We start from the raw sequence: 27,957 nt of genomic DNA on the forward strand, positions 1-27,957 counted from the left end.
TCAGACTTTTATTTTTCCGTTAAAAAATAACTGTTATTTGTAGAGTTAAGAGCGTTTTTTTAAATCACCATATATTCCGAAAAAGCACTTCAATACGATTATATTGGTATATAAAAGTATAGGTCTACGTTGACTCCAATATGGAGATTTTTTGGGTTAAAATTTTCAGAATAACTGTTATTTACAGTCCCTGATTTATTTAAAATAAATTCCAATTAGAAAAAAGTGCAAGAAAACTTTGAATGAAATAATTAATAGAAATTCACATGATTGATTAATGTGCCTTCTGGTGATCGCAGCAAAGACTAGTAACGACGCCAATTTTTTTACAGAAAATAAATTAATTTTATAATATTAATATTAGCACATATTTTAAATGCACGTGTGTGTCTTTTTCTAAATATGCAAGAATTTTATTTAATTCTAAAACATTTTCCTTTTTGTACCTACATTCAATATCCGCTGGTATGTTGTCATTAGTCATGCTTGTTGAACGTACTATATATGAATGAATGTGTTTGAATGTCAGTCTTGTTTTTTAATCAATGATTTATTCAAGGCACATTTTTACGCTAGGTATTGCAATTTTTGCACTCTTCACTAGAAAATCAAGAGGTTATGAAAGTTAGTTTTTTCTTCTACAGTATGTGGAACTTCTGAAAAATTTCCAATATTTTTCATAAAAAAATGACCAAGTGGAAGAACTATAGCTATAATAAGGACTACAGAGATAAGACTATAGTCCAAATAAATAATATACTATAGTCTGAACCATAGAATTGACTATAGGCTGGACTATAGGATATACTATAGCCTGGACTATAGAATATACTATAGTGTGGACTATAGAATAGACTATAGTTTAGACTATAGAATAGACTATAAACTGGACTATAGAATATACTATAGTTTGGACTATAGAATATACTATAGTCTGGACTATAGAATAAACTATAGTCTGGACTAAAGAATAAACTATAGTCTGGACTATAGAATAAACTATAGTCTGGACTATAGAATAAACTATAGTCTGGACTACAGAATATACTATAGTCTAGACTATAGAATATACAATAGAATAGACTATAGTCTGGACTATAGAATATACTATAGAATACACTACAGTCTCGACTATAGAATATTCTATAGAATAGACTATAGTCTGCACTATAGAATATACTATAGAATAGACTATAGTCTGGACTATAGAATATACAATAGAATAGACTATAGTCTGGACTATAGAATATACTATAGAATGCACTACAGTCTGGACTATAGAATATTCTATAGAATAGACTATAGTCTGGACTATAGAATATACTATAGAATAGACTATAGTCTGGACTATAGAATATACTATAGAATAGACTATAGTCTGGACTATAGAATATACTATAGAATAGACTATAGAATAAACTATAGTCTGGACTATAGAATATACTATAGTCTGGACTACAGAATATACTATAGTCTATTCTATAGTCCAGACTATAGTATATTCTATAGAATAGAATAGGCTATAGTCTAGACTATAGAATAGACTATAAACTGGACTACAGAATATACTATAAACTGGACTACAGAATAGACTATAGTCTGGACTATAGAATAAACTATAGTCTGGACTATAGAATAAACTGTAGCCTGGACTATAGAATAAACTGTAGTCGGGACTATAGAATAAACTGTCTGGACTAAAATCAATTGACTGTAGCCAAGACTATAAACTATATTATAGCCTAGGCTATAGAATATAGTATTGTCTGGACTATAGACTGGGTTATAGTCTGAACTATACACTGGACTGTAGTCTGAAATATAATCTGGATTATAGACTGTACTATAGTCTGGACTATAGAATAAACTATAGTCTGTACTATACAATAGACTATAGAATATAGTCTGAACTATAGAATATACTATAGTCTGGACTATAGGATATACTATAGCCAAGACTATAAACTAGATTATAGCCTAGACTATAGAATATAGTATTGTCTGGACTATAGACTGGGTTATAGTCTGAACTATACACTGGACTGTAGTCTGAAATATAATCTGGATTATAGACTGTACTATAGTCTGGACTATAGAATAAACTATAGTCTGTACTATACAATAGACTATAGAATATAGTCTGAACTATAGAATATACTATAGTCTGGACTATAGGATATACTATAGCCAAGACTATAAACTAGATTATAGCCTAGACTATAGAATATAGTATTGTCTGGACTATAGACTGGGTTATAGTCTGAACTATACACTGGACTGTAGTCTGAAATATAATCTGGATTATAGACTGTACTATAGTCTGGACTATAGAATAAACTATAGTCTGTACTATACAATAGACTATAGAATATAGTCTGAACTATAGAATACACTATAGGATATACTATAGTCAGGACTATAGAATAGGCTATGGTGTGGACTATAGAATACACCATAGTGTGAATAGACTATAGTCTGGAATATGGAATAGACTAAAGTCTGGAGTATAGAATAGACTAAAGTCTGGACTATAGAATAGGCTATAGTCTGGAGTATGGTAGTCTACTCCAATAGACTATAGTCTGGACTATAGAATAGGCTATAGTCTGGACTGTGTAGTCTAGACTATTGACTAGGCTATAGTCTAGACTATTGACTAGACTATAGTCTAGACTATGGCTTAGACTATAAACTAGATTATAGTCTAGACTATGGTCCGGACTATCGACCAGACCATGTTCTAGACTATAGACTAGGTTATAGTCTGGACTATGTTCTGGACTGTTGTCTAGATTATAGTCTATGCTATAGTCTATATAGCTTGAAATTTTGGCTTAGCTATCCTTCCCCTATCAAGCTAATAATTTATGCCACATTGTTGCATTAACTCATACGATGGCAAACAAATACACACACACGCACACAAATATCTCAAGTGATGTAACAATGTCTATTTCTATAGCATTTTCCTACATAAAATTATAATTTATAAGTTTCTTTTACAATTTCTTTGTACAATTTCTTACTTGATTCTTTTAGGAAAAAAATAAAATAAAAGGAAAGAATAAATATTTTTATAAATATTAAATTTGTTGCTTTATGTCCGCTGACAATCACATCTCAATGGACATTGAACTTTTGCCAACAACTATAAATATTTATAAAAGAATTTTTTTTTTTTTTTTTGAGTGAAACCAGCAAACATACATGCAAGTAGAGAAAAAAATGCAGATTATTAATAAGTAAACATTTAAATATACTTTAAAAAAAAATCTAGGAACCGCTTTACACAAAAACCTGAAAGAAACTTTTAAACGGAAATATGTATGTATATTAAGCTAAAAATATCTTTCATTTGCAAACTTTAACTGACAGTTTCCTCATTAGAAATCAATAAAAAAAAACTAAATCAAGCAAATAAATTGCAAACCAAAAAAAAAAAAAAAAAATACAAACATTGACCAAACACCAGTTTGTAGAAACTAAATGTATTAAATGATAAAAATAAAATGTTATAAAATATAGATTTTGTGTAATAAATGTCATATTTTGTCTACAGACAGTCTGAGCTAAATTAGCAAAAAAAAAAAATTAAGTTACATTTTCCAATGAGTTGGTCCGTCACCAGACAAACCACACATTTATAAAAAGCAAATTGTCGATAAATGAAAGAAAGATACAGAAAAAATCATATGAGCATAAGTTTTGAAACTTATGACATGACAATGACTAGGACAATGACACACAAAAATACTTACTAAACACAAGACCATCTAGCTAACTGACTTGGAAATTATTTAAGAAAAAAAAAATATATAAAACTTGTTGGATAAAAAGCTAATTTTTATACAAAAGTTGGAAAAAAATAAATAAAGCAAAAATGTGAAAAAGAACAGGAATCAGTTAAATAAATGAATGCACACGATTTGAACATACATTTTTTTGGACTAAAAAAAATATTAAGAGTAGAAAATAACTAGAGCCAAGTTCATTTGTAAGCAACATTTAAATAAATAGTTTTTTTTTTCCAAAAAAAATGAGGGTAAAGCAACTGTTTAAATGGTCAATGGCGAGACTTGTTTTATGTGAAATTATGTTTTTGTCAAATTATGCACTTTATACTTTTGAAGAAAGCTTACATCTCAGAGACGTTAAATTAACTAAGATTATGTTTTTATACCCACCATCAAAAATGGGGTATATTGATTTTGTCATTCCGTTTGTAACACATCGAAATATTGGTCATAGACCCACAAAAGTATATATATTCTGGGTCCTCATTAAATTCTAAGACGATCTAGCCATGTCTGTCCGTCCGTCTGTCTGTCTGTCTGTCTGTCTGTCTGTTGAAAGCACGATAGAGTCCGAATGGAAAGAGCTAGAGGGTTGAAATTTCACATAAATATTTCCTATAGGTAAGGTTTGTTTGGTATTGAAAATGGGCAATATCGGTCCACGTTTTCGGATAGCCCCCATACAAGTGGCCCCTCGAAAAGCTGCTTTAACAGCCATAACTTGTTTAAAAATACGACTGTAGCGATGAAATTCGACATAAGTGATCCAAAATCACTATGCAAAATTTTATGAGGATCGGTCCATAATTGAACCTACCCCCCATATAAGGTCCCCTTCAGAAAATGACTTTAACGCTCATTACTGGCTTAAAAATACTAGTATATAGATGAAATTCGACATAACTAAGTTTCATACGAGTCATAATCTATCTAAAAAATATTATAAGGATCGGTCCATGATTGATCCTACCCCCCATATAAGGTCACCTTCAGAAAATGACTGCAACGCTCATTAATGGTTTAAAAATACGAGTGTAGCGATGAAATTCGACACAAATAAATTTAATACGAACCAAATTCTACCCCCCCATATAAGGTCCCCTTCAGAAAATTACTTTAACGCTTATAACTGGCCTAAATATAGTATATAGATGAAATTCGACATAAGTAAGTTTCATTTGAGTGAAACGAGGTTTGAAGGTGGGTATATAAGATTCGGCATAGCCGAATATAACACTCTTACTTGTTATTTATAAAAAAAATTATTAAATTTTAAAAGAAATCTTTACTTACCTTGAAATTTTGACATGTTTTATGTAACGATGTTAGACTATTTTCTGCCACCAAAGACGATTTGAAATTCTTGGGATATCTGTAAGATGATGAAAAGTTTTTTGACATTATAACACATACACAAACTTAATAATGTTTAATTGAAGAAATAAAAATGTAGTTTTTATAACAGAAAATAATTAATAAAATAAATATTTTCAAAACTTCTAAAAATATTTTGTTATAAAAAAATAATGACAAAATTTTATAAGGGGTTTTTGTTTAAAACAAAAAAAAAACGTTTATAAACCAACAGAAACGGATATTAAAAAAAAGCTTCCGGTTTAATTACACAACACAAACACACATACAAACTCCTACACCAAATATAAGCATACTTTAAGGCGCCAAATAGTCTTTGAACTATTTAACGGTTTAATCGCGAACAGCCACCCTTGAGTAGCAACAGTCGATAGAAAGATAAAACTATTTCGTATGAGTTCTTTTTTTTCGATTTGTTACTAATTTTAACAAAGTGATAACGTCATTTTTATTAAGCCATGATTCTTTACAAACTATTTTATCATATTTTTCTTTTTTTTTTTTTTTTGCTGTATGCTAGAGTAAATTGTACGTATTTCATAGTTTGCATAAGTATTTATCTATTTTGTCTCCATTTGCTGCTTAACAATTGTTTAAGCAACTTTTTTCTTGTTTCCAACTAAAGTTTTGTGCATTTACTTTTAGCTGGTCTTTATTAACTTTTTCGTTACTTTTTCTTTCTGTTGAGTAATTTGGTATTGAAAAAGTTTTTTTTTTTTACAAGTAAAATGTGAAATAATATTGAAAACTTTAGCAATTTCAATATTATCGCCTCATCATTAACATTATGGTCTTTTTTCTTTTTATTGAATATGGAAGGAAAAAGGAGTGATGAGGAGAGAAAAAAAAAATAATGTCAGTTTTTATTGTCTAAAATATTGAGATGAATTTTTTAAATTTAAAACATAACTATAGGATTTAAACATAATTTTTATAGACTTCTATAGAATTTCTATAGGCTGGTAAAAAGTTTCAACTGTAGATCACTCTAAAATCTCAAATCTAAATCTTAGTGTCAACGACGGCTACACTATAGACGAATCTATAAGCTAAACTATAGACTAGTCTGTAGGCCCAAATATAGACTGGTCTATATATATATAGTCTAGTCTATAGACTGGTCGATAGTCTAGTCTTTAGACAGGTCTATAGTCTAGTCTATAGACTGGTCTATAGTATAGTCCATAGACTGGACTATAGTATAGTCTATAGAGTGGTTTATAGTCTAGTCTATAGACTGGTCTATATTCTAGTCTATAGACTGGTATATAGTCTAGTCTATAGACTGGTCTATAGTCTAGTCTATAGACTGGTCTATAGTCTAGTCTATAGACTGGCCTATAGTCTAGTCTATAGACTGGTCTATAGTCTAGTCTATAGACTGGTCTATAGTCTGGTCTATAGACTGGTCTAAAGTCTAGTCTATAGACTGGTCTAAAGTCTAGTCTATTTACCGGTCTATAGTATATTCTACAAACTGGTCTACAGTCTCAACTATAGAATGGCTTACAGTTTCACCTATAGACTGATCTATAGCCTCATCCATAGACTAGTCTAAGGCCTAAACTATAGACTTGTCTATATCCTCAACTATAGACTGGTCTATAGCCTCAACTATAAACTGCTCTATAGCTTCAACTATAGACTATAGAGTCTCAACTATAGACTGGTCTATAGGCTCAAATATAGTATCAAAAATAGACTATAGTCTATAGTCTCAACTATAGACTGGTCTATAGTCTCAACTATAGACTGGTCTATAGGCTCCACTATAGACTGGTCTATAGGCTCAACTATAGACTGGTCTAAAGTCTCAACTATTGAGTCTCTGGTCAATAGTCTCAACTATAGACTGGTCAATAGTCTCAACTATAGGCTGGTCTAAGTATAGTCTTAACTATAGACTGGTGTATAGTCTCAACTATAAACTGGGTACAGCCTCAACTATAGAATAGTCTTAGGTTGATCTAAATTCTGAGATATACACTGTTCTATAGTCTCAGCTATAGACTGCTATATAGTCTCAAATATAGACTGGTTTATAGTCACAACTATAGACTGTTCTATAGTCTCTTCGATTGACGGAGCTCTAGTCCCGCCTACAGATTAACTCTTTAACCAGTAAACCTCAAAAAACATCAATAGTGACTAAATTTATTTAACTATAAGCGTTATTGCCCAAATGTAGGGTATTTTATTCTCAAATGTCTAGACAACTTGCTGATAGACATAATTTAAACTAATCATAATTTCTACACCAAGCAATTTTAATGCATTTCAACTCACCATTTCCTGATGACGTTGATATCATTTCTAAAACAAGATCAATATATTAAAGAAAAACAAACGCCACACATTGATATTGATTTAAGTACACATGTACTCAATTATCAAATCAAATATCAGTTGAGTACGAAGAAAAAAAGACCTCATTTCAAGTAAATATTTGTACGTCTATACATGCATATGTATGTATGTGGTCATTCCACTTTGCCAAAATAAAATTAAAAAAAATTCATCTAAAAAAAAAATATTTTAAAAATATTTCATTTAGAACTAGCCAAATGTTTATAACGTGCAACATGTTGTTTCCCTGTTTTCTTTTTTGCAAAGAAAAATTAGAAAATTTTGTTGCAAATAAATAACAGGTGAATCATGCTAATTGTAATTAGAAAAATAAGCACTAGTCATTACTAAGTAATGCAAGAAGCTATAAAATGATTTATTAAGTTTTAACTGCAATATTTAAAAATTTCTTATTGTTCATGTTTTAAACCAGTTTTAAATTATTATCTAGTTTTATATACTATCAGTGTTAAATTAAATTTACATGGAGGTGTCCAGGGTCAATTTTTTTCTTTTTTTTATAATAAAAAAATCCATATATTTTTATCTAAGGTTCACTATCTCTAAAAGTGATTTGTATTGTACGAATACATGGTAAAAATCACATGAAAATTTATTTTTTTTTTTATTATTTTTGCAGTTTTATCCAGTTGTGGCCTTTAATTGTAGCTTTAGCCAACAATATTGATGTTGAGAATATTTGCAGCTGTTTTTCTATTAAAACAAGTTGATGGTAGTTTAGTTTTTTTTTTTTTTTTTTTGCTTTTCACAAAAAAAATTATAAATTTTGCGTTGTGTTGACAACAAATTCCACTAAGTATAAATTTTGCAGAAATTTAGTTTTATTTTTTTTTTTTTTGCTTTATAAAAATAGATTTTCATGTTATTTTTAGCTTTATTTTTTCTTGTTTTAAATTTATTTTTAATAAAATAAGTAATAAATTCTTTAAAATTAATGACGTTGTTCATAAATTAAATTCAATTTAAAGCATTGTGCTTTTAAATGCATATATACCACTACAACCTGTTTCTTTTCGGCAGTTCGTTTGTATTAAATGATGATTTACTACTACTGACCGATAGTTAATATTTTATTTGAAAGTTAATAAATGAAGATTCGTAAAAAAAATAGTTGAAACTTGTTTAATAATTTTAAGCTATAATTCATTACTGCATTTTTTTAAATGTTAATATAACATGATTTAGGATTAGATAAGAGTTTTTGGGTAAGAAATGTCAGTAATAAGTAATCTTAACATTGGTATATCCTACACTAAATTAGTGAAGATATTATGTACTTGTGCTAATGTTTCTATTTAGTATTTTGAGAATTCCCAAATATTGCAAAATTGTACCTCCAGAAGTTTATGGGTTAAGATTGCTCGATTTGAATCAATCTTTGGGGATATATGTTGTATTATTTCGTCTATAATATTCTGAAAATATTTGATTTGAAATATATAACAGTATTAAATTAAGACGTATTCTTTAAAATATTATAAAAATGGGGTTTTCCCGAAATAAAAAAATACATATATCTATATATATAAGAGGTATTGACTTACTGTTCTATTCCCTAATCTATTGTTCTTGTCATCTTATAAGGACAAAAAACTCATAGGAATCTATACATATAAAAGAGTAGCGTTTATGACTATGGAGGCATTTTTATACTCTACATCACTTTAGTGGGCATTATGCGTTTGAGCTGATGTTTGTAACATCCAAAAATATGGCTCCTACATCCACCTTAAAGTATGCCAATCGACTCAGAATCACTTCTGAGTCGATTTAGCTATGTCCGTCCGTCTGTGTGTCCATGTAAGCCTTGTGCGCACTCTAGAAGTCACAATTTTTAAGATAATTTGATGAAATTTGGCCCAAGGTCGAAGCCTACTTAAAATGGTTAAAATCGGTCCATTATTTCGTTTAGCCCCCATATAATCGTACCCCCGGCTTTTTTCTTGTATCACTTCAAAAATCGGCAAAACTTAGTTTTATATAAGTCTTAATGACACTGCTGATTTTTGTAATGACCCTATACAAAGTCCCCTTCAGAAAATGACTTGATGGTCAAAATTCACTTATAAACACTAATATCATGACGATATTCTGCATAAATAACTTATGTAGACGTAAATCCCTCTATCAAAATGTATAAGGATAGGACCATATTAACCCCCTGTCCCCATATAACCCTTCATCCCATCCACTAAGGAGGGATTTTTGAAAATTCAAATTTTTATGGGGTATAAACTGGTAAGTTTGATAACCTCATATCTACTAAACTAAAACAGAAAAAAATTTATACTAATCGTTGTTTATTCAAAAATAAGTGGATAGGTTTCTGGTACTTTTTCGTAATTAGGATCTTTTTAGGAGTAAAGGGGTAAAAACTTTATATTGGTACTTTTTTGGACCTCATGTATCTTTTGAAACTGTGAACAAAAAAGGAAAATTTATATACCATTATCGAAAAATTACGAATACAACTTTGGTACTTTTAGGAAATTGGTACTTTTTATAAAAGAGAGAGAGAGAAAAAGTACCAAAAAGGCGTAAAAATGGGAATATGTAAATTTATTTAAACTCATTTTAGAACTCGAATTCCAATACTTAATACCAACATTGGATGAATAATTTGGTACTTTTTCAAAACGTACTTTTTGTACAAATGAATAGTACTTTTTCCAAAAGCAGAATTTAAAAGAATTAAAACATTCTTCGTCACGATTGAAAAAGGATACACATACTTATAAGAGGGAACTTTTTTGTAATTTGTTGTTCTTTAACTGGTACTTTTAAAATGTTAGTAATATTGAACTTAGAAACATACATATAAGTAAACACACATCGTTTTGATTCAATTAGAGCCCATAAAAGAGAACATTCTGGTACTTTTTCGTTTATCAAATGGTACCTCTTTCATTGAACTATAACCCAAAATTAATAATATATGTTCCTGAAAATCAGCACTATTACTTATTAGTAGTTTTTTGTTCTTCAAATGTCGGTTCAAAAACGATTCCAGCCCTCTTAAAAAGAAGCGTGAAATAAAAACTTAAAGAAACTCGGAGGTGCTTTAACGATTCTGGCGTCTTTTGTGAGGAAGTCTAAAGTTGCCTACGTCACGGATCGCTGAACATAAATACTACTTTAATACTAAAGGCAGAACAAATCTGACAAATATTTTAAATAGCTAAACGGAAGTAGTAACAACCCTCCACCCCACGGCTTAAAGAAAATTTAACAATATTTATAGCAAAAAATAAACTTTCTATACAATTTATTTGTAACTATTAATATTGCCATATATGTATGTATGAATTCAAATACAAGTATTTTATTATAAAATACTTACTTCAATGAATATTCATTCATGTATAGTTCTTCTTAATTTTTCTTTTTTTTTGCGCGCGAGCGCTCGTTGCTCTCATTTCATCTGAAAAACTTATAAATTATAACTGTCACTATAAATACGTATAACATGTTCTAAAGAAATCATCCATAAATTGTTAGTAATTCTTTTATTCTTTTTTTTTTTTTCTTCTTTTATATTTGGCCCAAATTAGGTCATATTTCCAGTAAAACAGTTTTCTTTACGATTTATGAAAATGAAATGTACGTTAAATTGCCACTTTTTGCTGCACGAGTTTGTGTATTTTAAGCAGAATTATTATAACCATGGTTATCTTTGTTTAATTCTAGGATAAATAAGATGAAGATGATTTACATGACTACATAGATTATATTCCTTTTAATGTTTAAATTTTTATTTAGCTATTTAATTATTAAAGATACTTGAAGTTAATTCGCATGGGAAAATGTTTTTGATTTCTAGAGAAATTAATTTCCAGAAAAAAGAAATAATAATGACCAACGATGAAAAAACGTTTTAAATATTGTTCACCAATCCCAGTATTATTCGGTGTGCTGATTCCGAATATGGCAATAAAAAAGTCTTATCACCCACCAATTTTCCACATATTCAGCTTTTAGTCCTTCTGACTGTTAAGTATAAAGTCCTAAATAAAAAATTCTGTAATTTTGTAGAAGTTGCAAATAGTGGCTCTTTCTGGCTCTAGACTTATACTTAAAGTTATAGAATTGAATTATGGAAAAATTTAGCCACATTTTTAACCACAAAAAATCGGAATATATATCCCATTATCGTTTTAATAAGATATAAAACACAAAAATCGGTCAAAATTTTTAAAAGTTATTACAAATTATTCCGATCATTTAGTGTCACAAAACACTTCTATGAGAAATATTAAAACAAATTAACAAATTTTGGGAAATAATAAAAAAATTATGTTCTTATGTAAAATATATTTGTATTAACTGAAATTTGAGTTTTTATCCATAAAAGGGAAACCCTACAGTTTTAAAAAATCCAGTTTCATACTTTTAGCAATTTTGTTCAACAGATTTCAAAGTTTTAAGAAAATCTCCATGTGACTTATGAAGAATAAAGAAGGGAATAAAATAGTAAAGAAATTAGGTCGATATCTCTCACATATTAGCGGTACCTGCGATTTGAATTTTGAGAATATCGGAGAAAGCTATTTTTTGTTTTCTGTATTCTTTACTGTTATGTATTTTATATAAAACTTTTCAAGAATATATAATTCAAGATAATATTAAACATACATCTGAAGTTTTAGTAAAATCGAATAATGTTAACCCATAAACTGTGAAGGTCTAACTCAAGTTATGCAATATTGGGAAATTCTTTTGAAACCCTAGTGAAATATTATTTTGTTTTCATCCAATTTAAATGAAACTTAGAAAAAATATATAAAGAATACCCGTTTTTATGATGACATCGAAAAAATTAACCCTTAAACGTATATATATATATTTATAATTATATAAAATATCCGTAATATATGAACAAAATATTCATTGCAATTTTGCCAGAAAATGGTGGATGATGGAAAAACACAGATATCAGATTCGGTTTCAGCAGCTAAAAACACATTAAAAATCGTCTCAAAAGTTTTCACAAATCTGCATAAAGATTTAAAAAATCTTTTAAAGCAAACTGACTTGATTTCAAGTATTTTTAGATGCTGAAACCGAATCTGATATCGGCTTTTCTATTGAATATTTAGTTCATATATGTATTACGTAAATTTTATATTTTTATATAAAAATATGTTTACGTTCAAGGGTTAATATCCTATTTGTAAGTATGTACTTATTTAAGTAGTGATTTGTAAGCGAGCGTGGCAAGTACTTGCCTCCAATGTCATCGCTGTGTTAAAATGCTAATGAATAAGTAGTGAAAAGCGTTTTTTTTTAGCTTTTTAACACATTACTTTTTAATGTAAGTTTTTGCTGGTTAGTTTGACTTTGGCCTTCACAGGTTATGGGTTAATATTATTCGATTTTATTCTAACTTTTCTAATGAGCATTAGTTTTGAAGATACCCAGCTAGCATTTGGAAGATTCTTAGATGATTAATCAGTAAACTGAGTCATTATTGACTACTTTTGATGACCTAAAAGTGATTAATAAGTTGAGCGCTTAAAAATGATTCGAAAATGATCCCGATATATGATTGACAACTGATTATTTGAAAAACAATATCAAAATATGTAGCAATCAAAAATTATCATCCTAGTGTTTAAAATATTATGGTTTCGAAAATTATTTTGTGATCATATTTCAAACAGTTGGAAGATCTAAACTTGTTTCTTATGTAATTGTTTTTGTTTGTAATGAAAGAGGAACACATACACTTAAAAATGACTCAAAAATGATTCAAAAAAGAGTCGAAACTGATTAAAAAAGGGGATTGGAAAATACTGTTTTAGTAGAGTTGACAAAATATTATGGTGTAATATGAGTTGATATAATTCTCATTTCGTTTATTAAATTATTATAAAAATTATTTGGAAAAGATTAAAAAATGACTAAAATATGATTAGAAAATAACTCTAAAACGACTAGTAATTTGACTCATTAATGACTCAAAAAATATTAAAAAATGAGTCAGAAGTGGGGCTCATAAAAGAGTCGTTTAGAAGAGTCGCGAGTAGGGTACCATTTTCTCCCATTATTTATTAGAAAATGAGCGCATATATGATCATTTTAAGATTAAACGATCTAGTCATGTCTTACGTACTATATGCTTATATGTAAGTCATTATTTAAGTGCTTAAAAGTGCATTCAGACAATACGTAGTAGTTATTGAAAATTAAGTTGTTTGCCGATTATTTAAAAAAATATATAACCCAACTACTTATCTTTAAACAATAACATCCCATGTCTTGATTTTTTTTCAACACAGTACTGTGCCTTTAACCTAAATTACAATTTTATAAAAATGAAATTATATTTTTTCAGCACATTACATCAGAGCATAAAAGATATTCACACTCGTTGTAAAAAATATTCATTAATAAATTAAAAAAAAAAACTTTTTACATGTCACGATTATTAAATGATTCATAAGTTTTTTTTTTCGCTCCTCAAATTTATTTATAAATTTTAATAAATATTAATATACAATTCCTAGAATGTGTAAAATGATACATGATGAGGAGTCACTTATGTATTATCACAAGGGAACTTTACACTCGTCATGTAAATAATAATCATGTGTAGAGTGTATTGTATTGTCTGTCTGTAAGTGACCCTATGGGCATATTTTTTTCATGCTGCAAAATTTATTTTCATATCTTTTTTTTCGACGGTCTTCTTAACAATATTAAATGTGAAAGTATATATTTATATGGTGTGTGTGATAGGTCTTTCGTTTACATGTGAGTTCTGAGATGTCATGACATTTGATCAAAGTACTTATTGGTAATGTTTTTTTTCCTGTTTGTATGTATGTTGATTTTGGCCAAAAGCTATATACGATTTTCATATTTTTTTTGTTAAGCTACAATTATATTAATTTAATAAATTAAACCATGAATACCTGAGATAAGTAAAATATTTTTTCGGTATTTCGAAATTCCTACTTGTTCAAATAGGAAGCGGGTCTGTCTATGTTAGTGTTTTCTCATACTTCCTTATAATATAATTAAAAAACAAAATGATTTTAATAAGAAAATACTGCTCTGACCCAAAATATTAATATGATCTTGGTATCACTTACCAAACAACTTTTGGGAAGTAAAAATCCAGGTTTTTAAAGAATTTAAACAAAATTTCTAAAACCAGAGTAGATTTTTTAAAAGTGATTAATCGTACGTTATAGTAGTATAAGCTTTTGTATATCTTTCAAAAGTACATTCCCCCTATTTTCTTGGCCATATTTTTTTTGTTTGTTTTTGGACTTCTGTATGAATGGAATTTTGGCATATATACACGTTTTGCCTTATTTTCAAAATATAGTAGGTGCTGACAAATAATTTGCACATTGCCAGTTTTACAATAACAACAAAGCAATATATACAGCAACAAAAAAATTCTAGTACCTAACGTTTAATTTTTGAAGCGTACTATTTGAAATCGGTATCTGTTTAATGCGCTACTGATCGTGTTGATGATGAGAACAAACATTGTAAAAAAAATGTTTGCTTTTACTTTTAGCATTTTAATAAAAATGTTGAATTGTTTTTTTTTTTTTTTTGCTCATTTTACTATTTAGTATTTTATTTGTTTATAATAAAGTTTAGGTCTGTATTCTATCAATTACGCCATAAAATAAAGGAACGTGTCTATTTTAAATTAATTACGTAGATAGTTTTTAAAATGAGAAAAAAACTGTTTTGGGACATGATAACTTAAATCGGAAGAAAATTTCGGAAGAGAAAATTATTTTATCCTTTTTGGCTAAAGATTTGTAAGTTTAGTTGATAAAATGTTATATTTTATGATCTTAAATTTTTAACGATTTGAAAGTGTATTTAGACATAATAATCTATTCTATCTATTTTGTTATGTCAAATTTTGATCATTTTGAAATCGAAGCTATGGATAAAATGTGTTAAAAATTGATGCTATACCCATATTAATGTGGTGGGTATAATTTTATGAGAGAAAATTATGAAAAAGTGGCGCAGATAGATTGTCAGACTATGTATTTTTATACCCACCATCGAAATATAGATCATAGACCCACAAAAGTATATATATTCAGGGTCCTTATTAAATTTTAAGACGGTCTAGCCATGTCCGTCCGTCTGTCCGACCGTCTGTCTGTCTTTAGAAAGCACGATAGAGTCCGAACAGAATGATCTAGAGGGTTGAAATTTTCCACAAATATTTTCTATACATAAGGTTTGTTTGGTATTGAAAATTGGCAATATCGGTCCACGTTATCGCATAGCCCCTATACAAGTGGACCCCCGAAAAACACATTTAACGGGCATATCTGTTTTAAAAGTACAAGTATAGCGATGAAATTCGACATTAATAAGTTTAACATAGAGGATCGTCCATAAATGACCCTATATCCCGTATAAGGTCCCCTTCAGAAAATGACTTTAACTCTAATTATTGTTTTAAAAATACGTATATAGCGATAAAATTCGACACACATAAGTTCCATGAGAGCCAAAATTTCTCTATCAAATTTTATGGGGATCGGTCCATAATTTACCCACCATATAAGGTACGTTTCAAAAAACGGTAATAACGCTCATATTACTGGCTTAAAAATACGAGTATAGCAATGAAATTTGACATAAGTCTCTTATGAGCAAAATCCTCTCTACCAAATTTTATGTGGATCGGTCCATTATTGACCATACCCCTCATATAAGGTCCCCTTCAGATAATTACTTTATGCTCATTACTGGCGTAAAAGTACGAGTATAGAGATGAAATTTGACATAAGTAAGTTTCTTAGGATCCAAAACCTAAGAAACTTTTTTAGGAACGTAATCCTACCGAATTTTATGTCGGGAAGTGATATTCGATGTAAACATATAAACCTCTCATATAAGGTCCTCTTCAGTAAATTTGTCGAGTAATATCACCCTGATGTTTATTGACAACCTGAGACTTAAACCGCATTATAATTTTTTTAAAAATCTGAAAGTTTAAAAAAGAGGTTCAAAAAAGTACCAAAATAAAGTTTTTACCCGTTTTCTTCCGAGTTACCGAGACAGTTCCGGATGACTTCAAAAAAACTCCTCAGTTTATCGAAAAAAATATATTTTAAAAACTTGTTTAATTTGAATATAACACTTAAATTAACTCTTCCACAGCATTATCCTTAAAGTCCCAGGAAGAAAATAAAAAAAACTATAAACATATGTTTTAAAGAATAACCTTAAACATTTTTATAGACCTAATAAAAACTAGTTATTGATTTTATTTTATTTAAATTTTACTTATTACATTCACCCATATGAGACTAAAAACTTATTTTATATTTAAATAAATATGCTCATAACATCCTTTAATAACCTTTGGGGGGAAAAAAACTAAAACCAGTCAACTACAGGCAAAAGTAAAAGAATAAAGTAAAGGTTTACAGGATAATGTAACAAAAGTACTAAGTGATGTCTGTGTCTCGCAAAAGTGACGCCAGAAGAAAAACTTTTCTTTTTTTCACAGCGTCCAACTCTTTTTAACTAAAATGCTCTATAGCTTACCCCCGCAAATGGCATTAAAGCAACTAAAAGTAAAGTTATGATTTTATTTCTTTTTTTCGAAGGAAGCAACAACACCCTCACTTTATATGCACAGGGTTACAAGAGAATCCTTTTTTTCGAACTAATATTTTTATTTTAACTAGGTTTAGGAAAAGTAGTAAGTATGTAAGTAGTAACTAGTTGTGGGGTTAAAACACACGTTGATAAATGGCGCCAATAAGGCGTAATCACTAGGAGATGTAGTGGCAAAGGAACAAAAAAAAAAAAACGTCATCAGCGTTTTAAGGTTTTTATTTGGGAAATTCGTTTATATTTGGAAATGTATGTATGTATGTATATTTATGTTAAAGAAAATTTTTGTTGAAATTTACTTTTCATTGGGTTTTCCACACGGTTGTTGTATCTATTTCGAGTTATATTTTTTTATTGCCACTTTTTATTTCATATTGTAAATATTTGTACAGAGGTACTAACAACATTTGTTTTAGGAGTTCTTAACTAAGCCCAGATGGAAATTCTGATAACAATTAGTACCAATATAGTACTTAAGTGTTATAGCGTTTTTAGATCTAAGTCCTCAGATCAGGCCACATTTTAATCGATTCGTGATTTCACCTAGGATTCAAATAAATATCCTTTCCGAAATTAATTTAATGTCATCATAATTGGCTTCTAAACTCTATTAAATTAATAAAGATCGGTCCAAAATTGACCCTAGTCAATTAAAAAATGATTGTGCTAATAACTTAAACTATCAGAAAGATTGATCGTTGATACGGCGGATTCATAATCAATCTTAATGATGTCCGTCTATACGTTTATGTAATCATTGAACAACACAGTGATCATCACAGATCTATCCCTTCGGTTTTCTAACATTATTTTCTCATATATTTTAGGTCAATATCGATGAACATCAGGATCATATTCAGAAGAGAGCCTTAGATCAATTATAAATCGAAGTCTAGAGAATTTAAGATAGTGATGAGTTTCTTATGTGGATTAACTGAGACTAGACTATAGACTATACTATAGACTAGACTATAGACGTATACTATAGACTAGACTATAGACTAGACTATAGACTAGACTAGACTATAGACTAGACTATAGACTGACTAGACTATGGACTAGACTATAGACTAGACTAGACTATGGACTAGACTATAGACTAGACTACAGACTAGACTATAGACTAGACTACAGACTAGACTATAGACTAGACTATAGACTAGACTATAGACTAGACTATAGACTAGACTATAGACTAGACTATAGACTAGACTATAGACTAGACTATAGACTAGACTATAGACTAGACTATAGAACTAGACTATAGACTAGACTATAGACTAGACTATAAGACTAGACTATAGACTAGACTATAGACTAGACTATAGACTAGACTATAGACTAGACTATAGACTAGGACTATAGACTAGACTATAGACTAGACTATAGACTAGACTATAGGACTAGACTATAGACTAGACTATAGACTAGACTATAGAGTGACTATAGACTAGACGATAGACTAGACTATAGGACTAGACTATAGACTAGACTATAGACTAGACTATAGACTAGACTAGATCGACTAACTAATAGAGTAGACTATAGACTAGACTAAGACTAGACTATAGACTAGACTATAGACTAGACTATAGACTAGACTATAGACTAGACTATAGACTAGACTATAGACTAGACTATAGACTAGACTATAGACTAGACTATAGACTAGACTATAGACTAGACTATAGACTAGACTATAGACTAGACTATAGACTAGACTATAGACTAGACTATAGACTAGACTATAGACTAGACTATAGACTAGACTATAGACTAGACTATAGACTAGACTATAGACTAGACTATAGACTAGACTATAGACTAGACTATAGACTAGACTATAGACTAGACTATAGACTAGACTATAGACTAGACTATAGACTAGACTATAGACTAGACTATAGACTAGACTATAGACTAGACTATAGACTAGACTATAGACTAGACTATAGACTAGACTATAGACTAGACTATAGACTAGACTATAGACTAGACTATAGACTAGACTATAGACTAGACTATAGACTAGACTATAGACTAGACTATAGACTAGACTATAGACTAGACTATCTATAGACTAGACTATAGACTAGACTGTAGACTAGACTATAGACTAGACTGTAGACTAGACTATAGACTAGACTATATACTAGACTATATACTAGACTATATACTAGACTATAGACTAGACTATAGACTATAGACTAGACTATAACCAAATTATAGAATCGTGAAGATCAGTCTATAACTGAAGCTATTTTCAGATTATGATCTAACAACCTACAAGCCCGACCACATTTGTTGTTAAAAATCCATGAAATCATTTTACTACTCGTAAACTTTGTTCAATTTATAGACATTTTGTCAGTCCTCTCGTATGAAAACGTATGTATGTGTGTATGTGTGTGGGAAAAAACGCTAATGTAAGGTGGTTTTCAAACACATATTCACATTATCACATACAAACACACACACTCTCAACAAAACCTTCTGTATCCGTTTATTTTTATGACTGTTACAGTTTTTTTTTTATAGATTTTCCATTGATACCAACCAACCAACCTCTGTCGGTTCGTTCGTCCGTCTATCTAATTCTTAGGAGAATGAGTGAATATCAACTCCAACTACTGGCAATGTTGAAATGTTACTTTTTGCAACATATTTATGACTGCGTGTTATAAAATATGAATTGACAGTTTAAGTGATGATGCTTTTCCATGACTGTATATATTCGTAAATACTTGGTGGCAGTGAGTGAGGAGAGCAGTAAAATATATATCTTTAAGATAGAAAACGTTAAATGAAGGTTGATGCTGATGTAGCGTCTTAGGTTGTTTAAAACACAAGCCAACATCCAATTAGTATGGTTTTTCCTAGAGTTTTTCTTTTCAGCTTCTTTTCTTTTTATTCGCAGAATGTAAAATGAGTAAAGAAAAGACTATAAAACTGTCGTCAGACAATTGAATGGCATTTAAGTTGTATGAGTATAATTTCAGGGAGGAAGTCTTGTGTTCTATATCTTTATTATAATATTTTTTTTTTTCTTTTTTTTTGGATTTTTCATAACTAACTATAAGTTATAATGTTTCTTCGTCTTCTGTGGTATACAACACACTTTATTGAATTCTATTCATGCCAGTGCTTACAAATTGTTACATCAACATTGATCTTATATGGGGAAATGGCAGAAATACATACAAATACTTTCGTAAGGGGGTTAAATTTTTTGGATTGGGTTGTGCAAATTTTGCAAAAATGAAATCAAAAAATTGGCATTGTCAAGCATAATAATTGCAAACGCGACAAGTGATTTGTGTTTGATTTTATCGTTATCGATTTTACAATTTAAACATAAATTATAAAGAAAGACAAAAGTCAATTCAAGAGTTAAGAGGGATGGGTAACAGTTTAGCTATCGAAAAAAAGAAATTAAACTAATAAAATCAAAAGAAATTTGTAAATTATGTTGTTATAAAATTTTTGTTTTCTTCTCTCTCTTTCTTTTCAGAACTCAATTAGACATAATCTCTCTTTACATAATCGTTTTATGCGTGTTCAAAATGAGGGCACTGGCAAATCATCCTGGTGGATGTTGAATCCTGATGCTAAACAGGGTAAATCAGTGCGTAGACGTGCTGCCTCAATGGAAACGTCACGTTATGAGAAACGTCGGGGGCGTGCCAAAAAACGTGTTGAAGCTTTGCGTCAAGCTGGTGTAACGGGTCTCAATGATAATACCCCCTCGCCTAGCAGTAGTATAAGTGAGGGTCTGGATCATTTTCCTGAAAGTCCTTTGCATAGGTAACTATTTAATGCTAAAGTATATTTCATATTTTTTTTAGCTTTAATAAAGTAGTGATTTGCTTTAATAAAATTATAGTTTTTAGTTTTCTATTATTTTTTGCTAATTAATAATCACCTTAGTAATGAAAAATTAATACATAATTAAAAAAATAGTTGCAAATAGTAGTTTAGTAGTAGTAATATTTTAAATGCAAAATATTTATCACTTGCTTGAAAAATTTATTCAAAATTTTGACTGCTCTTTAAAAAAATAGCTTTAATTTTCTTGCTTTCTTTAAAAATAGAGTATTTTTTATTATTTTAAATTTTTATATAAAAAATTTAAGTCAGTGATTCTTAAACTGTTCGATATAAAGTTATAATTGAGGTTAAATATTAGAAAAATGCTTGTCTTAAGAATCTTTATTATTTATATGACTCTTAAATTTGTTTTATATCTCCCTAGTATATGAATTCACGATCCTTTTAATTTTTAAAAACGATATACTTATGACCTTTAGCCTGATGAAATCTGATTAGAATCTAAGGGCGTCAGTTCTGAATCCCTGATCACTCTGTAAGGTTTATTCACCAACAGTTTTTATTTAAAGGAGTTCACAAGAGATCTAAGTGTATGGAAGATCTGATACTGTGTCGGGCTTTTTCCGAAATCTTTGGTTTACATCTAGGGCTTCTGTTCACATCAAATGCAGACCGATCATTTTAAAAACCAATAATGTGGTAGGATCTACCAATTTTTTTCGAACTTCTGTTCACGTCAAATGTAGACACTTCTCTCCATAATCTGTAATCTGGACTCTGTAAATCGTTAACATTAGATTTTAAGTGATCAGTGAACTCATAGTTCAATAGAGTTGTATGAGCCACTTTCGGTACATCCAATGAAACTTTGAAAAATTATAAATTATAAATTAAAGGTATTAAAATATAGTGGGTTTTTATTACTTTTTTTCGATTCAAATAAGAAAGGGTCAAGATCAATGTCAATCGAAAGTAGTAAAAAGTAAGTTCAATTTTAAAACATCGAAACTTTATAGTTCCGCTAAAGATTATATATTTGAGTTCTTATTAGATCCCAAAACGACCTAGCACGATACAGTCCGATCGAAAGCAGCTGCACAGAGGGAAAAAGAAATGTACACGCCTGGTACCAAATTGACACCAAAGAGTTTATAATTTTTCAATAACATCCGTTGTCAAAGTATATACATACGTACGACTACACTATGTTGCAACGCTGTCAACATTGCAACAATTCGTTGTGGAAATCTAAATTTTATACACATCCGTTGTCTAAATGTTAACAAACGTGTTAAACTGGCTATTGGCAACGGTTTGTTTGTCAATAGTGAGCTTACCACGTTTGTTAACATTAAGACAACGGATGTGTATAAAATTTAGATTTCGACAACGAATTGTTGCAATGTTGTCAACATTACATAGTGTTGTCGTTCGTATGTATATACTTTGACAACGGATGTTATTAAAAAATTATAAACAGTTGGTGTCAATTTGGTACCAGGCGTGTTTATTTCTTTTCCCCTATGTGTGGGGAGTGAATTTCTGAAACCTTCCTTATAGACAATTTTCCGCATAACTGTACAAATATTTTAAATTTTATTTTATCAAATTTTCTATAAATAAATAAAAATTCTAGAATTTAGCTTAAAATTTTAAAACCTTTTTAGCATGTTACTAATAACATATTTTTTTATTCAAAATTACCACTAGCAGCAATTATTCAACTAATAAATAATTTTTAAGTTTATTGCAAATCGAATTTATTTATTTTTATTTAATTTTTTTCATTTTAATTTTAAACATTATTCTTTTTATTTTAATTTTTCTTAAAAAAAAACAATGAATTATTTCATTAAAAAACCAAACATTACAAAACAAAAATCACAGTGGTTTTCCCATATCGCCGGACTTTCGTCAACGTGCTTCATCGAATGCTAGTTCCTGTGGACGTTTAAGTCCAAGACAAAATGTTGTTGGTTTGGAATTTGAATGGGGCTTTCCTTCTGATTATCAAAACTCAGCACCAGCTGCCACCATGGATAAATTGGCTGGTTCAATGGCTGAAGAATTGACACTACAAAAGGATCTAATGCAACAACAACAACAGCAGCAGCAGCAACAACAACAGCAACAAGGGTCAGTTTTAATTTTATGTTTTTTTGTCTTTGTTTAACATTTTTAATTTAATTTAAAATTTATTTTTTTATTTGAAAAAAAAAAAAAAAAATAAAAATAATTTTTATTTTTTATTCTATAATTTTAACATTAAAAGCATGTAGCTGTATATTTAGTGGCATGTTAAATAAATGTTGGTAGTTTTTAAATAAAATTTAATAGTTTCTATGTTTATAAATGAAATAACTGTGAGACTAAATTGTAGCTCAGATAAATAAAGTCTAGTTTTGTTTGTTGTTTTTTTACTATCTTTGAAACCAAACGATCATACGGTTGGCACAGATTTAGTGCAGGCACGGGCATGCCCACTCAACCACCACCACCATATCCTACCAATACACAACAACAAACCTACACGCTTAATGGACCCCTCTCACAGGGCTACAGCAACTTACCAACTCAACAGTGTATGTTGCACCGTTCATTAACCTGCACCTGTTTGCATTCAACACGTGAGGTAAGTTGAAATTATTTTTGTTGTTTTTGTTTGTATTTCTTAATATTTTCAATTTGCTTTATAAATCTTTCAAGGGTCTCTCACCAAATTCAGTAAATACAATGTCACCCGCCTATCAAAATAGTGAACCTTCATCGGATTCCTTAAATACCTACACAAATGTTGTCATTGATGGCCAATCAGGGGTAACGTCCGATAATAGTGGTTCTAATGTCTTAATGGTACAACAGCAACAACAACAGCAGCAGCAACAGTTGCAGCAACAACAACAACAACAACAGACACAACAACTTAGCTCAAATTTAGAAGGTAAGCAGTAACAATTTGAGAAAAAAATAATTGTCAACAACAATCATCATTTTGCTACAACACCTTTTTTTCCTATTTTCCTGTCGAATCCTTTATTGTCTACAAGGATGTGATGTGTGTTTTGATTTTAACCTGTTGTTATTTTATTTGAATTTTTAATATCGTTGTCATTATCTTTATCTTTCGGCTGGTTTATTATCAACACTCGCTGCCACACATAATCTCGTCTTATATTTAGTAAATCCCTTGAAATGTTGCATATTAATTATTGTTTATTTATTTATTTATTTTTTCAGATAATAATTGCGCATCAACTTTAATAGGACAATATTTGGGTGCATTGAATAATGAGCAGGCACCAATTGACGAATTTAATATTGAAAGTTTTCAAGGTGGTTTAGAGTGCAATATTGAAGAGGTAAGAAGATGGACATAGAATCAATATCTGAACTTTCAGTTAATATCGTATAAATCTAATTTTCATTTGAGGTATTTTCTCGAAATTAGTGGTTTGGGAGTTCCCGGACGTATTAATTTTCCAGAAAAAGGAAATGAAAAAAGTGTATTCTAAATTCGGACCATATTTGTGGCTTCAGTATTGACGTTTTATTTATACGGAGTATGTCAGTAATGTCCATTAAGAGAGTTTGTTCTTATGACGCTGATTGATTACATAGGTCAATAAAACTTGGGAAAAACTTGAAAATCTAAAAACCAAAGAGCTACGCTTGATTCGAATCTCAGAAGTTCCCCATCACATCATGTTTTGAGATATCCTAAATAGAAAAAGAAGAAGATTTAACAGAAGTTATTTCAAAGTCAACAGATAAGACTTTCAGATGATATTACAGTTTTAATAAATCTTCGCGCTGTTCTAAATTTCTCAAATATGTCTAAAACGTAGTTTTTTCAATCTATAGAACACGATATCTCAAAAAAACTGATTCGATGCAGAAATTTAAAGCCAGATTCGGATTCGGTGCGGGTCAATCCATTGGAAAACTAGTAGGATATGTCGGACATGATACCCTACACCATAGGTATAATTTAAAAATTTTCTAAAAGAGGCTTTATATGGGAGTTAGGGTCAAATATGGGCCGATCCTCAACAAATAGGGAAGAGGGATGTATTTTTATATAAAGGTTAGTTATGCAGAATTTCATCGCGGTACTAGTAAATTTTTGAACGTTTAAGATATTTTTTAAAGGGGATTTGTATGGGGGCTAGGGATCAAACGACGGCCGATCATTATGCATGGTAATTTATGCCTATATAACACTTAGTTGTGCAAATTTTTGGTGAGATAGTAGTATATTTGACGTAGTTATGAGTTTAAAACCAAAAATCGGAAGGTCAGGTTGTATGGGGGATAGGTGCAATAATGGACCATTTTCAATAGGCATCGTCCTTGTGCCGAAAAACTCGTATGTTCCAAATTTTATCAAAATATCTTGAAAATTGTGGTCTGTAGCTTGCGCAGAACGTTTAATCGACTCAGAAGTGATACTAAGTCGATCGGTATACTTTAAGATGGATGTAGGACCAATATTTGTATGCGTTACAAACATCAGCACAAACATATAATACCCTCCCCACTATAGTGGTGTAGGGTATAAATAGACTTTGGTCGTGGGTTAAATATTTATTGGAATGAGTTATAGTGAAGATTCACTATGAACAAACCATCAAGTAGAGTCGAATGGACTCAGTTTTGGCACTTAGTTTTAAAAAGATTCTTGGGATTACAATATTCAATATTGAATGTAATTTCAAATTTAACTCCAACTTTATTGAGATATCGTGTGCTTCAATTAGGCCAAAGATCCATTTGAAAAATATCTACCTTTTAAAAAGTTTTAAACATATATTTTACTTTGTCTTTCTCTTCTCCAGTTAATGCAACAAGAAATTAGTATTGATGGTCTGCTAGACATCAATATACCCTTGACAGCTGTGAACAGTAGTACAGTGAATAATAGTGTTTGTAATACAGGACTAATGGTTGCTGGTAGTACAACAACTACGGCTGCATCAGCCTTAAATACACAACAACAACAACTTAATCAATTGCAGGCACAATTACAACAACAACAGCAGCAGCAACAACAACAACAGCAACAACAACATCATCAACAATTGCCATCAATGCTTAACAACAATAATAATACAACAACAATGACAACTGGCTTAGAATTGTCAACACAAGCACCGACAGCCAACCTCAACGCCAGAGTACAATATTCCCAACAGAATGTGGTGACACCGCCCTCATGGGTCCATTGATATCATCGGGTCGACTATTATTCCTTACAATAGAAACACATAAAAAACGGCAAAGAAACACACAGATACAATTATAGTTTAAAGGCAAAATTTACAGAGAAATCTTTAAAAACTAAAAATATAAGAGAGAAAGTTTTAATCCTGCAATAAGGATTTCAGAACAAGATTATACATATAAACATATTTATTGGACGCCAAAAGATCTATAGTTATCAAATTAAATAATATAAAATATAATTTAATTAAATTTTATATTATTTGATATATTTTTTTAAAAGAATTGTATCATAGAAAAAAAAGGAATCATATTTTGCCAAAATCCCTAACCAGGACATCAGAAAACTACAACCTATAAACTAATTGTATTAGGAATAACACCGAAAACTACTGCTGCAAACAACCAACCAACCAACAATCATCAACTATTTCTTAATAATTTCAAACAAAATAATAACCGTTATTTTAAGGACAATAGTGTAAATAAACAACAACCAATCTAAACTCAACAACTTTAAAATTTTTGCAACGTTGAAAAATTTATAAACAAAACAAAGTAAGTATTGAAATTTGTTAAAACAATTTTTATGAATTTATTATACAGGGCTCTACTTTAGTTTCGTTTAATTTAAACTGACATTTATGCATAAATTATGTTAATAATATAATTTTCCAACAAATGAATTATGAATATGAATGTTTTTTTTCTTATTATTTTTTTGGTGGCATTAGATGTCTATATAAGATGAATAAATTAAATCTATTCTTAAGAAATTTGTAATTTTTATGTTGCGTAGACATGTTAAACAACTTGAATTTGATTTTATTTATACATTTTTTCCCCGGATCAAACTTGCTCATACCAACAACTACCACCACCCACTTAATTTATTAAATTATCTTTAAGTTGTTGGTGAAATCAGGCTCGTGGAATAAGATGGGATGTTTTTTTTAAATAAGTTGCTGTTTTGGCTAAAAATATATTATATTTTTACTGGATTTTTGTAATCCACAGGGACGTAACTGAGGAATCTGTTAGTTCTGATTATATACTTCTGAAGTTTATTTCTCTCATGTTAAAAGTAAAAGTACTATTTTTTCTATATTTGATATAGAAACTTGATGCTAGATTAGAAAGAAGCTTTGAGCTCCTTGAACTAAATCTGATCCTAAATCGCTCATAAAATTTTAAGTTTTCATTGAATCATATTTCATCACAGAGTTTATACATCTTCTGTGAACCATTGTCGTAGGCATTCCAAAAGAATAAAATGAAGTCTCATTCTACAACCAAGTAATCTCCCACAATGTTTAATAAATGATCGCATAGTTATCATAAGTTCTCCATAATCAAAAGATAATATTGACTGGGGTTTAGCTTGGGATCGACTCGCTTTCATTTAAACCGATAGTGTCTTTTATTTTCCAAAGTACACTACAAAAATATTGTGCATCTCTAATACAATTTGGGGTATAAGATACAACGTAATTGCTGCCGAACTTCTTATATCTGATGATAAGAATCTGAGCGTAATTCAGAACTCTTATTTCTCGTAGGCAATCAAAAAGAATAAACACTGAGGTTTTATTCTACAACCAAATACTCTCCCGAAAGGTTCAATAAATGATCCCATAATTATCCCATGTTTACTAAGATAATAAAGGTTTTATCCTGAATAACATACAATGATTAGGATTTTGGTGAAGTTCTTATAACATTCTCCTCAATTGAACAAATTAAAAGATTGAAGAACATT

General features: G+C 29.8%; 2 protein-coding genes across 4 annotated transcripts in view; one reads left to right on the forward strand and one right to left on the reverse strand.

Annotated features, from left to right (window-relative positions):
• Positions 1–5,282, reverse strand: part of LOC119603299 (ras-related C3 botulinum toxin substrate 1) — a 144,651-nt gene extending 139,369 nt beyond the window's left edge. The window contains exon 1 of the mRNA XM_037955297.1: positions 5,088–5,282. Coding sequence (XP_037811225.1) covers positions 5,088–5,195 — 108 coding nt within the window. The 5' untranslated portion in view covers positions 5,196–5,282. The remainder of the gene's footprint in view (positions 1–5,087) is intronic.
• Positions 1–27,957, forward strand: part of LOC119603296 (forkhead box protein O) — a 103,120-nt gene that overhangs the window by 54,208 nt on the left and 20,955 nt on the right. For all 3 annotated transcript variants that reach the window (XM_037955289.1, XM_037955288.1, XM_037955287.1), the window contains exons 5-10: positions 20,662–20,954; positions 22,866–23,114; positions 23,436–23,610; positions 23,685–23,919; positions 24,216–24,337; positions 25,814–26,756. In XM_037955289.1, the coding sequence (XP_037811217.1) occupies positions 20,662–20,954; positions 22,866–23,114; positions 23,436–23,610; positions 23,685–23,919; positions 24,216–24,337; positions 25,814–26,203 (1,464 nt within the window). In that variant the 3' untranslated portion in view covers positions 26,204–26,756. The remainder of the gene's footprint in view (positions 1–20,661; positions 20,955–22,865; positions 23,115–23,435; positions 23,611–23,684; positions 23,920–24,215; positions 24,338–25,813; positions 26,757–27,957) is intronic.

Source organism: Lucilia sericata, unplaced genomic scaffold (assembly GCF_015586225.1).
Source record: "Lucilia sericata isolate MDLA Ls3-8-SP2 unplaced genomic scaffold, ASM1558622v1 Contig000289F_arrow, whole genome shotgun sequence".
Classification (NCBI taxonomy): Eukaryota; Metazoa; Arthropoda; class Insecta; order Diptera; family Calliphoridae; genus Lucilia; species Lucilia sericata.